General features: G+C 40.1%; 1 protein-coding gene across 1 annotated transcript in view; it reads left to right on the top strand.

Moving 5' to 3' along the window:
* ANKUB1 (ankyrin repeat and ubiquitin domain containing 1) overlaps positions 1-8,129 on the top strand; it is a 31,574-nt gene extending 23,445 nt beyond the window's left edge. The window contains exons 5-6 of the mRNA XM_002814171.5: positions 906-1,844; positions 7,432-8,129. Coding sequence (XP_002814217.3) covers positions 906-1,844; positions 7,432-7,561 — 1,069 coding nt within the window. The 3' untranslated portion in view covers positions 7,562-8,129. The remainder of the gene's footprint in view (positions 1-905; positions 1,845-7,431) is intronic.
* The last annotated feature ends 4,390 nt before the right edge of the window (positions 8,130-12,519 follow it).

Below are 12,519 nucleotides of genomic sequence, written 5' to 3'. Positions count from 1 at the left end.
TTACTTTTAATAGTGTATATTTATTTAATACTTTATGGCAGGCACTGAGTTATATTTATTACCTCATTTTATGCTTGTAACAATTTGATGAGGCGGACACTTTTTAATCTTATTTTACAGATGAAGAAACTAAGAGCAGAAAATCTGCCCCATGTTGGCTGGGCGCAGTGGCTCACACCTGTAATCCCATTACTTTGGGAGGCCAAGGTGGGCAGATCACTTGAGGTCAGGAGTTCGACACCCGCCTGGCCAACATAGAGAAACTCCTGTTTCTACAAAAAATACAAAAATTAGCCAGGTGTGGTGGCTCGCGCCTGTAATCCCAACTACTGAGGAGGCTGAGGCAGGAGAATTGCTTCAACTCGGGAGGTGGAGGTTGCAGTGAGCCAAGATTGCATCATTGCACTCCAGCCTGAGCAACACAGCAAGACTCTATCTGGGGAGGGGTGATGGAGGAAGAAAACCTGCCCCATGTCACACAAATAGCAAGGGCAGAACTGGATACTGAATTGTAACATTTTAACTCTAGTGTTCATGTGCTTGACCATCTATACTTGACTTCATCTTTAAATAAAATCTAAGAGCTCAGAGAACATACATGGTCAGACTTAAAAGCTCCTTGTATTTCCCCATGCATGATATTTTTCCTGAGGATTTAATTTCTATAAGAAAGATGACCACTTCAAGGAAACTATTTACACGTGCATAGTAGGATAATGTGTATAAGCAGGACTTGTGCAGTTTAACCTGTATGTCACTATATGCCTTTTCTAAAAATATTTTAAGGTAAAAGTTAAGAAGAAATAAATATTCAACTAGAATATTTCATGAGCATTTAGTGTAACTACATTTGTCTGTTTGCTGATTTTCTAAACACCCCCTCCCCACTTGTTTCACTCATTTAGGTATCAGAAAAGGGTAGCCCTGTACATTGCTGCTTTTTGTGGGTACATTGAACTCACTGAATGGGCCCTGAAGCAAGGTGCGCGGCCCCATGAGGCAGTCGGTGTTCACCCCTATCGAGCATGGTGCCATGAAGCCCTTCATGCAGATGTCTCTAAATGCCCCATTCATGCAGCCGCAGAAGCAGGCCAACTGTTGATTCTGAAGGCCTTTGTCAACTGCAGTGTGCTGTGCCTGGAATGCAAAAATGCAGCAGGACAAACTCCCCTGACCATTGTGTTCAAACACAAGCATAAAGACTGTGTATTATATTTGCTCAGTAAAATGTGGTCCACAGTTTCTTTTCCAAAAATTTCAGTCCCAATGAGGATTTATATTAAAATAAAACAATGGATCCTCAGAGCTCAGAGTCATAGTCTTCATAAAAGCCAGTTTTGTGGAGCAAGGGTCTTTGGGGCAAAAGTTGGAGACACTGTGATGGTGGATGGTTTCACCAAACCAAAAATGACCTCCAAGAGCTGGCATAAGGCTGGGAACAGCGACTCACAAAGCATCGTGCTCAAGCTACCATCTCTCAGCAAACAAACTGCAAGCAGCAAACCTGTCAATCCTTTGGCAATTTCACAGCCGGACACAAGAGAACAAGCCCTCAAATTTCATCCACTGGTGAATGCAAGTACATTCTCTGAATTACAAAAACATCAACAACAAAATCAGAAAAAAATTACTGCCACAGCTAGAAAAAAAGAAAAGCTCATAAAAAACACGTATCTTCCCCAAGTCCCCCTCCCTCCAGTTTCAAGAGTGGGATATTCACATCCATCGTTTTTCTATGCAACACCCAGTGCTGACTTTTTACTGAAGTCCTCCTTCTCATCTTTCTCAGAGCACAGTGGGAAGACTCCAAGGGAGAATGCAATCTACTGCTTAGCTGTGGCAAGGTAATGTTCTCCCCTTAAACATATAAAGGGCAAACCTTTTATAAGGCAGGTCCAGGATAAGGAATGGTCCGTAATGCACTACTATGCCACTGAAAGTAATACAAGTTGTTCCAATGCATCAATACCCAGCTTCAAGGACCTCATCTTAGCCTCATGACTAGGACAAAATGAATTAATATTATTGACCAATCCAATCTGTGCAGTACTTTACTCCTCAAACTTTCAGGAGGGAAAGAAACACAGTAGAAAGAGTTCTATCAATTCTCAAGGTCACTTACTGCTGCTGCTGCTGCTGCTTTTCTTTTTTCTTTTTGTTTGAGACAGGGTCTCGTTCTGTTGCCCAGGCTGGAGTGCAGTGGTTTTATCACAGCTCACTGCATCCTTGAATTTCTAGGCTCAAGCAATTCTCCCATCTCAGCCTTCCAAGTAGCTGGGACTACAGGCACATGCCACTACACCTGGTTGATTTTTTTTTCTTTTTCTGTAGAGACGGGGACTCACCACGTTGCCCAGGTTGGTCTCAAACTCCTGGGCTCAAGCGATCCTTCCACCTTGGCCTCCCAAAGCACTGGGATTACAGGCATGAACCACTGTGCCTAGCCTGCTAATGCTTCTTCTTTTTCCTCCTCTTCTACTTCTTTCTCTTCCTGTTCTTCTTCTAAAGCTAATAAAAAATTAATTGTAATTAGAGGGGAAAGAGAGAAAACTGAAATATGGGAGGGAGACATCAAAAGTGTCATAGAAAATTAGATGGTAATGAAAATGGGAGGAAAGAAAGGAACACATTAATGACAAATTGAATGATTAAAGACTTGAATTGACTTACTAGGCAAGATACATATATGGGGTGAGATCTGTATTGGACAGGGTGCTAGAATTGACATTAATATTTACAGTGAGTTAAAAGGTAATCCGTAGCACATCTAAAGAGATAAGAAAGTGTATCAGAATTAGATGTTTAAGGTACACAACTCTCTGATTACAGCTCAGATCCCATCCATTACTTATGAGGTATTATTTGATGCAAATTTTACAGATAGAAATATAGATTTACGAGTGACTTTTCCCCTTACTCAATATAATGAGAAGGAAAAAAAAACAAGGCTAGATTGTTTTACTTTTTTTTCTGTACTGGTCTTTAGCTCAGCGAACTTTATTTCAGTTAGGTTGTTGCCACCTTGTGGTGAGAGTAATTTGGGCTGTAAAACGCAAAATTCAGTATCCAACAGAGTGAGGTTGACAATAGAAGAAGACACTTAATAGCTTAATAGCCTCAATCTTTGTAATTTGTGAGATATCTCTGACTAGAATGTATAAAAAGAGATCACCAAAAATTCTAGAAATATACTAGGAAAATCATTAATTGAAAAAACTATATAGTCCGTCTTAAAATAAGGCTGTAAACAAGAAAGGAAATTTTGATTTGTTTTATCAACAGATACATGCTAAAAATGAGTTTATTTTTCAAACATTCAGTAAGTGTTTACTATAGCCCAGTGCTGTGCCCAGCAGAATGGAAATGTGCATGAAAAAGCATCTGTTTTTAAGGGGTGTGTGTGTGTGTGTGTGTGTGTGTGTGTGTGTGGTTTTAGATGAGAAAAGCTGACGGTGTCTGTTGTTGTATACAGCACTTTCTTGGGGAGGAAATGAGTTATGAAATATATAGTAAAATTCATAAGGACCACTAATCTCACATATATGGCTTGTTGAATTTTTATGTTTTCATACAAGCACTACTCAGATCAGATGCAAACTATTTCCAGCACCCCCAAAAATTTCCTTCATGCCCCTTGCCAGTCATGATCCTTCCCGGATGTAACTATTATTCTCATCTCTATCACCGAAGATTACTTGAGCCTGTTCTTGAACTTCATATAAAGGGCACATATGGCATATACCTTTTATATTTTGCTTCTTTTGTTCAACACATTGCCTATAAGATTCATCAATGTTTTTGCATGTATTGATCGTTTTTATTTCTATGTAGTATTCCATTTGTATGCAGTATTCCATATCCTAATTTATTTATCTATTTTCCTATTGATAGGCATTTAAATTGTTTCTAACTTAGGGGCTACTTTGAATAAAAATGCATGATTATTCTTGCATATGAGGTTTGGTGGACATCTGCGTTCACTTCTCTTGACTCTATACCAAGGAATAGAATTGCTGGGTCATAGGATAAATTTATGTTTAGCTTTAGTAAACATTTCAAAACACTTCTTAAAAGAGACTACCAGTGTGCTTTTTTTTTTTTTTTGTAGCTACATTTCATAAGGATTGGAATTATTAATGAGTGGCAGTTTCAAGGTCAAGAAAGAAATTTCTAGAGAAAACATTTTGTTAAATAAAGGGTTATTCTGTGAAGGAAAGAGAGAGAGGAAAGAAGAAAAGAAGGAAGGAAGGAAAGAGAGAAAGAGGAAGAAAGAAGGAAGGAAGGAAGGAAAGAAGGAAGGAAAGAAAGAAAGAAAGAGGAAGGAAAGAGGAATGGAGGAAGGGAGGAAAGGAGGGAGGGAGGGAGGGAGGAAGGGAGGGAGGGAGGGAAGGAAGGAAGGAAAGGAAAGGCAGGAAGGGGAAGGAAGGAAGGAAGAAAGGAAGGAAGGAAGGGAGAGAGGGAGGGAGGGAGGGAAGGAAGGAAGGGAAAGGAAGGAAGGGATTAGTGCAGAAGGGAGACCCATAGGGGGAGTGGTGGTCAGTCTGACTGCACATTTACTCTGGCAGTGTTACTCCTAGCAAATCCTCTTTCCATTTCTCTTTTCCCAGTATTTTTCTCTTTCCTGTATTCACATCCTCCACCTCCCATCCATTTCTGCCCCCTTTCCACTGAATCTTTCCCAGGATCTGTTCCACCTTCCTTTGTTGGTGGGCTGTGGAAAGGAAGATCTACAGTCTCACACCCCTGCAGTCTTCTTGATCGAGTTCAAGTTCCTCACAGAAGTCACAAAAGCACTTACATCTACCTGAAGTAGACAGTCAAGGCAGACAATCAGGTGGTCTGAGCACCCCTCTAAATGACCAGTGCAGCTCTTGTACCACAAAGACACAAACATGAGTAATGGATGGACACTATCTTGATGGCTACAAGCACCATCACCAAGCTAGTGTCATAGCCAGGAAATGGGGAAGAACCTAACGTAATCCTTCAGGATGCTGACCCAGGGATCAGGTGGGTAAAGTGACTGTCAGATGTTCCTGTTTTACAGAAAGGGAGTCTCCCAAAGCAGACAAGTCATCTGGCATCATGTGAAAGTACTTGTTGGAGCACATGTCATTCAGGAACTCCTACCTTTAGATTCATAAAACTAAACCTCTCAGGGTTGACTCCAAGATGGCATTATGCAGTTTGCACAGATCAAGCACTAATGTGGGTTTGGGCTGGTGAGTAAATGTGGCTGGTGTAGATAGTCACTGAGGCCAGAAGGTCACATAGAGTCTCATTCCTCAGCCTAGAAGTCAGTATAGGCTTTACACAGGTCAAAGAATATCTGTAAGGAGTGTCTAGAAAATAGCCTTCCTTATTGCTTATTGTCCAACTCCAGAGAGGTTTATGTGACCTGGGAGTCCAGTTAAGTAAAGATTCAAATGTAAGGGATTGATCCAGAAGGCTGAGAGTTTGAGTGGAATGAGAATAGATGATAATCTCAAATGTTATGAGCTTTGATGGGCTCTTGTACTCTGGATACAAGTACAGCTCTTTGTTTTTATTCTTTATTTAAAAAGGCATATCTTGTATGTTTTAATCACCTTTTGTATCTCCAGCACATAGAATAGTGCTTGCCATAGAGTAAGTGCTCAATATGCATCTTTTTCTTAAGGTAAACAGTTTTTGAATGAATGCAGAAAAGCCAGGTTTCAAATGCCAGGGAGAGAATCAGGATAGGCTCTGAGCCTAGGAAGAGCAAGGATATGCATCAGAACAGGAGAGGACTTCAATTAAGTCTGGTGGGATATGGGGAAAGGCTGAAAGTGCCTGAATGATTTCTTTAAGACTTAACACCTAATTTTATGGGCTGCATGGATGGGTTAACTCAGTTTAGAGGGCACAGAAAGACACAGCCATTGAGGTAAAGCAAGAAGTTAATCTAGAACAAAGAAGTTGAATCAGGCAGACATGGACCTGGTTCAAATGTTGGAAACACTATGGTACTTTTAAACAGGGTTAGTCCTAATAGATTGGGTGAAAGCCTTTTAAAAATACCAGACTTTGCCAGACAACATGGGCAGAGGTGAGGTAAAGGATCCAGGCAGAGCTAGTAACATGGTCAAAGGCACTGTTTTGTGAAAGAGCAAGCAAGAAATTGAATTTTCAGGAAAGTACGTGGATTTGCAAAAGGCATCCTAGGCAATAAGGAAGAACTGGTTGGAGATAAGACTTGCACAGTAGACCGCATCTACACTAAGAAGCATCTTGTGTGACCAAGTGAAGAGTTTGCTTCTAATTCCCCCTTCCATGGGGTAGGAGGTAGGTGGGAAGCTCATAGAAGTTCTTTTTCATGAAGTAAGTTACATAATCAGTTTTTGTTTGTTTTTGAAGACAAATCTGATAGAGATGTATGGAAGACTCATTGGAAAGATGTGGAAAGACTATAGTAAAGTTAGGAAGCTGTAAAAAGAGAAATAAGAGAAAATAAAGACCTGGACTAGAACAACAGTAGTTAGGGAAAAGAGAAAAGGCCAAATACGAGAGACATTTCTGGGGAATAATCTACAAAATTTGGTCACTGACTGGGTGTGAAAATAGAGAAAAGAGGAATTTAGTTAAATTTCTGGCTTTGGAGATGGTGAGGATAGCAAAATCGAAGTGTTAGAACAAGGAAACAGAAGTGGGACAAGTTTAGGAAGAAGATAAAAGATATGTTAAATTAGAAGTGTCTATGGGATAAACATTTTTATTTGTTAATTGGAGATACGCCACTTTTAAGAAAGGTCAAGCTTTAGGAGTTATGGATAAAAGAATTGAAACTGTGAGTAAATGAGGACTCCTAGGATGAGGGTGTAGAAAGAGAGGAGGACCAAAGATAGAATCTTGGAGGACCCCAACATTTAAGGGGATGTAAAACACCTCTGTATTAAATCACATTTGCATCCTACAAAGAGTAATAGTATTCAAATTTGCAAGTCTTAGTATATAGCCAGAGAATAACTATCATAAAACATTAAGTTCCTTTGCATTTTAGTTAAAGACTATCAAAATACCTAATATCTTTTCAATTAAAAAAATCCTCATGTGTGTTCGTAGGGGTAGAAAGAGGAGAAAAGAGAAGAGGCCAGGGAATATGTGATGTATAGGAATATCTAGGGAGGAGAGAGAAAAAGTTTCAACCCAGAGAATTCTACATGATATTGAGTGGCTTTCTGTTTCTAGTTGTGGATTCTAAGTTTTTAGTGTTGCCTTGAGAAAATATCATTCCCACTGCATCACAGGGAACTTGTTTTAGAAAGATTACTGTTTCTATTTCACATCTACCTATGTGACAAGACAAACTAGCCCTAGCTACAAAATCAACCTGAAGATTTCCATCCTTTTTCAGCTATGTATGCAGACAAGATCAGACCTCCTTATAAATTATATCTTGTTTTCTTGCAGTGCCTTTAAAGAGAAACGATGGCTTCAGCAGTTAGAAATAGCAAGAGTCCTGGCCAAAAAGAGCATTTCTAACTTGACTACCCGAGGAGGTCTGACAGCATGTGAAAACTCTCTAGAAATTGTGCTTTGAAAAGTCATGACAACCTCAGTTTGGACGAAGACCTGATCAAACAGAAAGTCCAGTTCTAATGTTAACATTTCTAATAACAGTTCTAATGTTATCATCTCTAGTAACAGTTATAATGCCACATAACTTTTAATAGGATATTTAACACCATGTTTTCTCGGACTTCATCACACTAAGTGAAACTTTAGTGCTATTTTTGCATAAAGAATATGAGGAAGAATTCAGAAGAAACTGAGAATAGTAGTGGTCCACAGGGTAGGGGAGCTGAGACAATGGAAAACAAGGAAGTGAGAATTTTTACAGTTCCTTTGTTTGTTTTTCTTTTTTTTTTTCTAAAAAAAAAATGTGTTTGGGTTTTTTAAGCCTTATGAATGTAGAACATATTTAAAAACAAATAAAAATTTTAAATTCTATGTAAGGAAAGTTCTTAAGAAAGTTAACAAATACCATCCAGGTCTAAAGCTGATCTCAGACATCTTTTGAACTTCTGCTAAAACATTGCTTCCAATTAATTTTTTAAATTGAGTTAAAATTTACATGCAGTGAATTGCATGAATCTTAAATGTAAGATTCAATGGGTTTGAAAAATATCCCAGTGAAAACATAGAACATTTTTGTTACCCCAGGAAGTTCCTTCAAGCTCCTAAGTCAATCCCAACTTCTTTAGGTAACTGCTATTCTGATTTCTATCTCCGTAGATGAGATTTTCAAATCACTGGTATCATGCAGTTGTTCACTTTTGTGTCTGGGCTATTTTGCTCAACCTAATGTTTTAAGAATCATTTGTATTACTGCACATATCAGTAGTACATTCCTTTTTTTCTTTTTTTTTTTTTTGAGACAGAGTGTTACTCTGTCATCCAGGCTGGAGTGCAGCAACACAATCTCAGCTCACTGTAATCTCCACTTCCCAGGTTTAAGCAATTCTCTGGCCTCAGCCTCCTGAGTAGGTGGGATTACAAGCATGTGTCACCATACCCTGAGTAGCTGGGATTACAAGCATATGTCACCACACCCAACTAATTTTTGTATTTTTCGTAGAGACAGGGTTTCACCATGTTGGCCAGGCTGGTCTCGAACTCCTGACCTCAACTGATCCACCTCCCTCGGCCTCCCAAAGTGCTGGAATTACAGGCATGAGCCACCATGCCCAGCCATACATTCCTTTTTATTACTAAATAGTATTCGATTATATGGATGCACCGCAATGCATGGTGTATGGACTGTATGGATGTTTGGGTTGCCTCCAGTTTTGACATATTATGAAAAAAGCTCTATGAACATTATTGTAAAAAGCATTTTTCTGGACATGCTTTCATTTCTTTTGGGTAAGTATCTAGGAGTAGAATTGTTGGATAATAGGGTGAATGTACATTTAACATTATGAGAAACTACCTAAGAGTTCTCCAAAGTGGTTTTATGATTTTTAACACTTTGACTAGCAATGTACAAGAGTTCTGGTGGCTTCACACACTTGGTGTCATCAGTGTTTTTTACCTTTAAGTCATTCTAGGGGGTTTGAAATGGCCTATCATTGTGGTTTAATTTGCATTTTCCTGATGACTATAATGCTGGACGCCTTTTCATGTGTTTATTGGCCATTTGTGTATCTTTTGTGAAGTATCAATGCAAATTTCTGCCTATTTAAAAAATTGGGTTATCTTTTAATTATTGGCTTATTGGAGTTTTTGTATTTATGATACAAGTTCTTCATCAGATATATATAGATATAGATATATGGTGCATATTTTTCCCAGTCTGTGGGATCACCTTTTCATTTTATTAATAATGTTTTTTGATAAACAAAAATGTTTTAACTTTGATGAAGTAGAAGTTATCATTTTTTTCTTTTATGGTTCATGCTTTTTATTTCCTCTGTAAGAACTCTGCCTGGCCTGATGTGGCAGCTTATGCCTGTAAACCCAGCACTTTGGAAGGCTGAGGTGAGCGGATCACTTGAGGTCAGGAGTTTGATACCAGCCTGCCAACATGATGAAAACCTGTCACTACTAAAAATACAAAAATTAGCCAGGCATGGTGGCACATGCCCATAATCCCAGCTTCTCAGGAGGCTGAGGCAGGAGAACCGCTTGGAACCAGGAGGCAGAGGTTGCAGTGACCCAAGATAGTGCCCCTACACTCCCGCCTGGGCAACAGAGTGAGACTCTTATCTTAAAAAAAAGAACTCTGCCTACTCAAAAGTAATGAAGATATTCTCTTATATTTTCTTCTAGAAGTTCAATAATTTTAGGCTTTATGTTAGGTTTATAATCTATCTCAAATTTGTGTGAGTGATGTGTGGTAAGGGTTGGGATTAATTTTTGAAAAGACTTTCCTTTTCCTCACTGAATTACCTTAGAATCTCTGCTGAAAATCAATTGGCAATATAGGTACAGATCTATTTCCAGGCTTTCTATTTTGTTCCATTGATCTATTTACTTGTCCTTATACTAATACTACACTGTCTTAATTACTATGTCTTAATTAGCCTTGAAATCAGGTAATATGTATCCTCCAACTTTGTTATTGTTTTTCAAGTTTGTTTTGGCTATTTTTAGTCCTTTGCATTTCCATATAAAATTTAAAATAAACTTGTCATTCTCTATTTTAAAAGCCTGTTGGGTTAGCCCAAGACTTGAGCCAATTCTCATACCTGGACACTCTTGTCCTTCAGTACATGGATGATTTACTTTTAGCCGCCCATTCAGAAACCTTGTGCCATCAAGCCACCCAAGCACTCTTAAATTTCCTCGCCACCTGTGGCTACAAGTTTTCCAAACCAAAGGCTCAGCTCTGCTCACAGCAGGTTAAATACTTAGGGCTAAAATTATCCAAAGGTACCAGGGCCCTCGGTGAGGAACATATCCAGCCTATACTGGCTTATCCTCATCCCAAAACCCTAAAGCAACTAAGAGGGTTCCTTGGCATAACAGGTTTCTGCCGAATATGGATTCCCAGGTATGGCGAAATAGCCAGACCATTATATACACTAATTAAGGAAACTCAGAAAGCCAATACCCATTTAGTAAGATGGACACCTGAAGCAGAAGTGGCTTTCCAGGCACTAAAGAAGGCCCTAACCCAATCCCCAATGTTAAGCTTGCCAACAGGGCAAGACTTTTCTTTATATGTCGCAGAAAAAACAGGAATAGCTCTAGGAGTCCTTACACAGGTACGAGGGACAAGCTTGCAACCTGTGGCATACCTGAGTAAGGAAATTGATGCACTGGCAAAGGGCTGGCCTCATTGTTTACAGGTAGTGGTGGCAGTAGCAGTCTTAGTATCTGAACCAGTTAAAATAATACAGGGAAGAGATCTTACTGTGTGGACATCTCATGATGTGAACAGCATACTCACTGCTAAAGGAGACTTGCGGCTGTCAGACAACCGTTTGCTTAAATATCGGTCTCTATTACTTGAAAGGCCAGTGCTGCGACTGCACACTTGTGCAACTCTTGACCCAGCCACATTTCTTCCAGACAATGAAGAAAAGATAGAATATAACTGTCAACAAGTAATTGCTCAAACCTATGCCACTCAACGGGACCTTTTAGAGGTTCCCTTGGCAGATCCCGACCTCAACTTGTGTATTGATGGAAGTTCCTTTGTAGAAAAAGGACTTCGAAAAGTGGGGTATGCAGTGGTCAGTGATAATGGAATACTTGAAAGTAATCCCCTCACTCCGGGAACTAGTGCTAAGCTGGCAGAACTAATAGCCCTCACTCGGGCACTAGAATTAGGAGAAGAAAAAAGGGTAAATATATATACAGACTCTAAGTATGCTTGCCTAGTCCTCCATGCCCATGCAGCAATATGGAGAGAAAGGCAACTCCTAACTTCTGAGGGAACACCTATTAAACACCAGGAAGCCATTATGAGATTATCATTGGCTGTACAGAAACCTAAAGAGGTGACAGTCTTACACTGCCGGAGTCATCAGAAAGAAAAGGAAAGGGAAACAGAAGGGAACCGCCAAGTGGATATTGAAGCCAAAAGAGCTGCAAGGCAGGACCCTCCATTAAAAATGCTTATAGAAGGACCCCTAGTATGGGGTAATACCCTCCAGGAAACCAAGCCCCAGTACTCAGCAGGAGAAATAGAACGGGGAAACTCAAGAGCACATAGTTTCCTCCCCTCAGGATGGCTAGCCACCGAAGAAGGGAAAATACTTTGGCCTGCAGCTAGCCAACAGAAATTACTTAAAACCCTTCACCAAACCTTTCACTTAGGCATTGATAGCACCCATCAGATGGCCAAATCATAATTTATGGGACCAGGCCTTTTCAAAACTATCAAGCAGATAGTCAGGGCCTGTGAAGTGTGCCAAAGAAATAATCCCGTGCACTGCAGTCCACACATTTCAATCCCTGTATCTTTAACCTCCTTGTTAAGTTTGTCTCTTCCAGAATTGAAGCTGTAAAGCTACAAATCGTTCTTCAAATGGAGCCCCAGATGCAGTCCATGACTAAAATCTACCGCAGACCCCTGGACTGGCCTGCTAGCCTGTGCTCCGATGTTAATGACGTCAAAGGCACCCCTCCCAAGGAAATCTCAACTGCACAACTCCTACTATGCCCCAATTCAGCAGGAAGCAGTTAGAGCGGTCATTGGCCAACCTCCCCAACAGCACTTGGGTTTTCCTGTCAAGAGGGGGGACTAAGAGACAAGACTAGCTGGATTTCCTAGGCTGACTAAGAATCCCTAAGCCTAGCTGGGAAGGTGACCGCTTCCACCTTTAAACAAGGGGCTTACAACTTAGCTCACACCTGACCAGTCAGAGAGTAAAGAGAGCTCACTAAAATACTAATTAGGCAAAAACAGGAGGTAAAGAAATAGCCAATCATCCATTGCCGGAAAGCACAACGGGAGGGACAATGATCAGGATATAAACCCAGGCATTCGAGCTGGCAACGGCTACCCTCTTTGGGTCCCCTCCCTTTGTATGGGAGCTCTGTTTTCAC

The sequence above is a fragment of the Pongo abelii genome, chromosome 2 (genome assembly GCF_028885655.2).
Source record: "Pongo abelii isolate AG06213 chromosome 2, NHGRI_mPonAbe1-v2.0_pri, whole genome shotgun sequence".
NCBI lineage: Eukaryota > Metazoa > Chordata > Mammalia > Primates > Hominidae > Pongo > Pongo abelii.
Note: the sequence above shows the minus strand (reverse complement) of the source record. Positions and strands in the feature narration are given on the sequence as shown.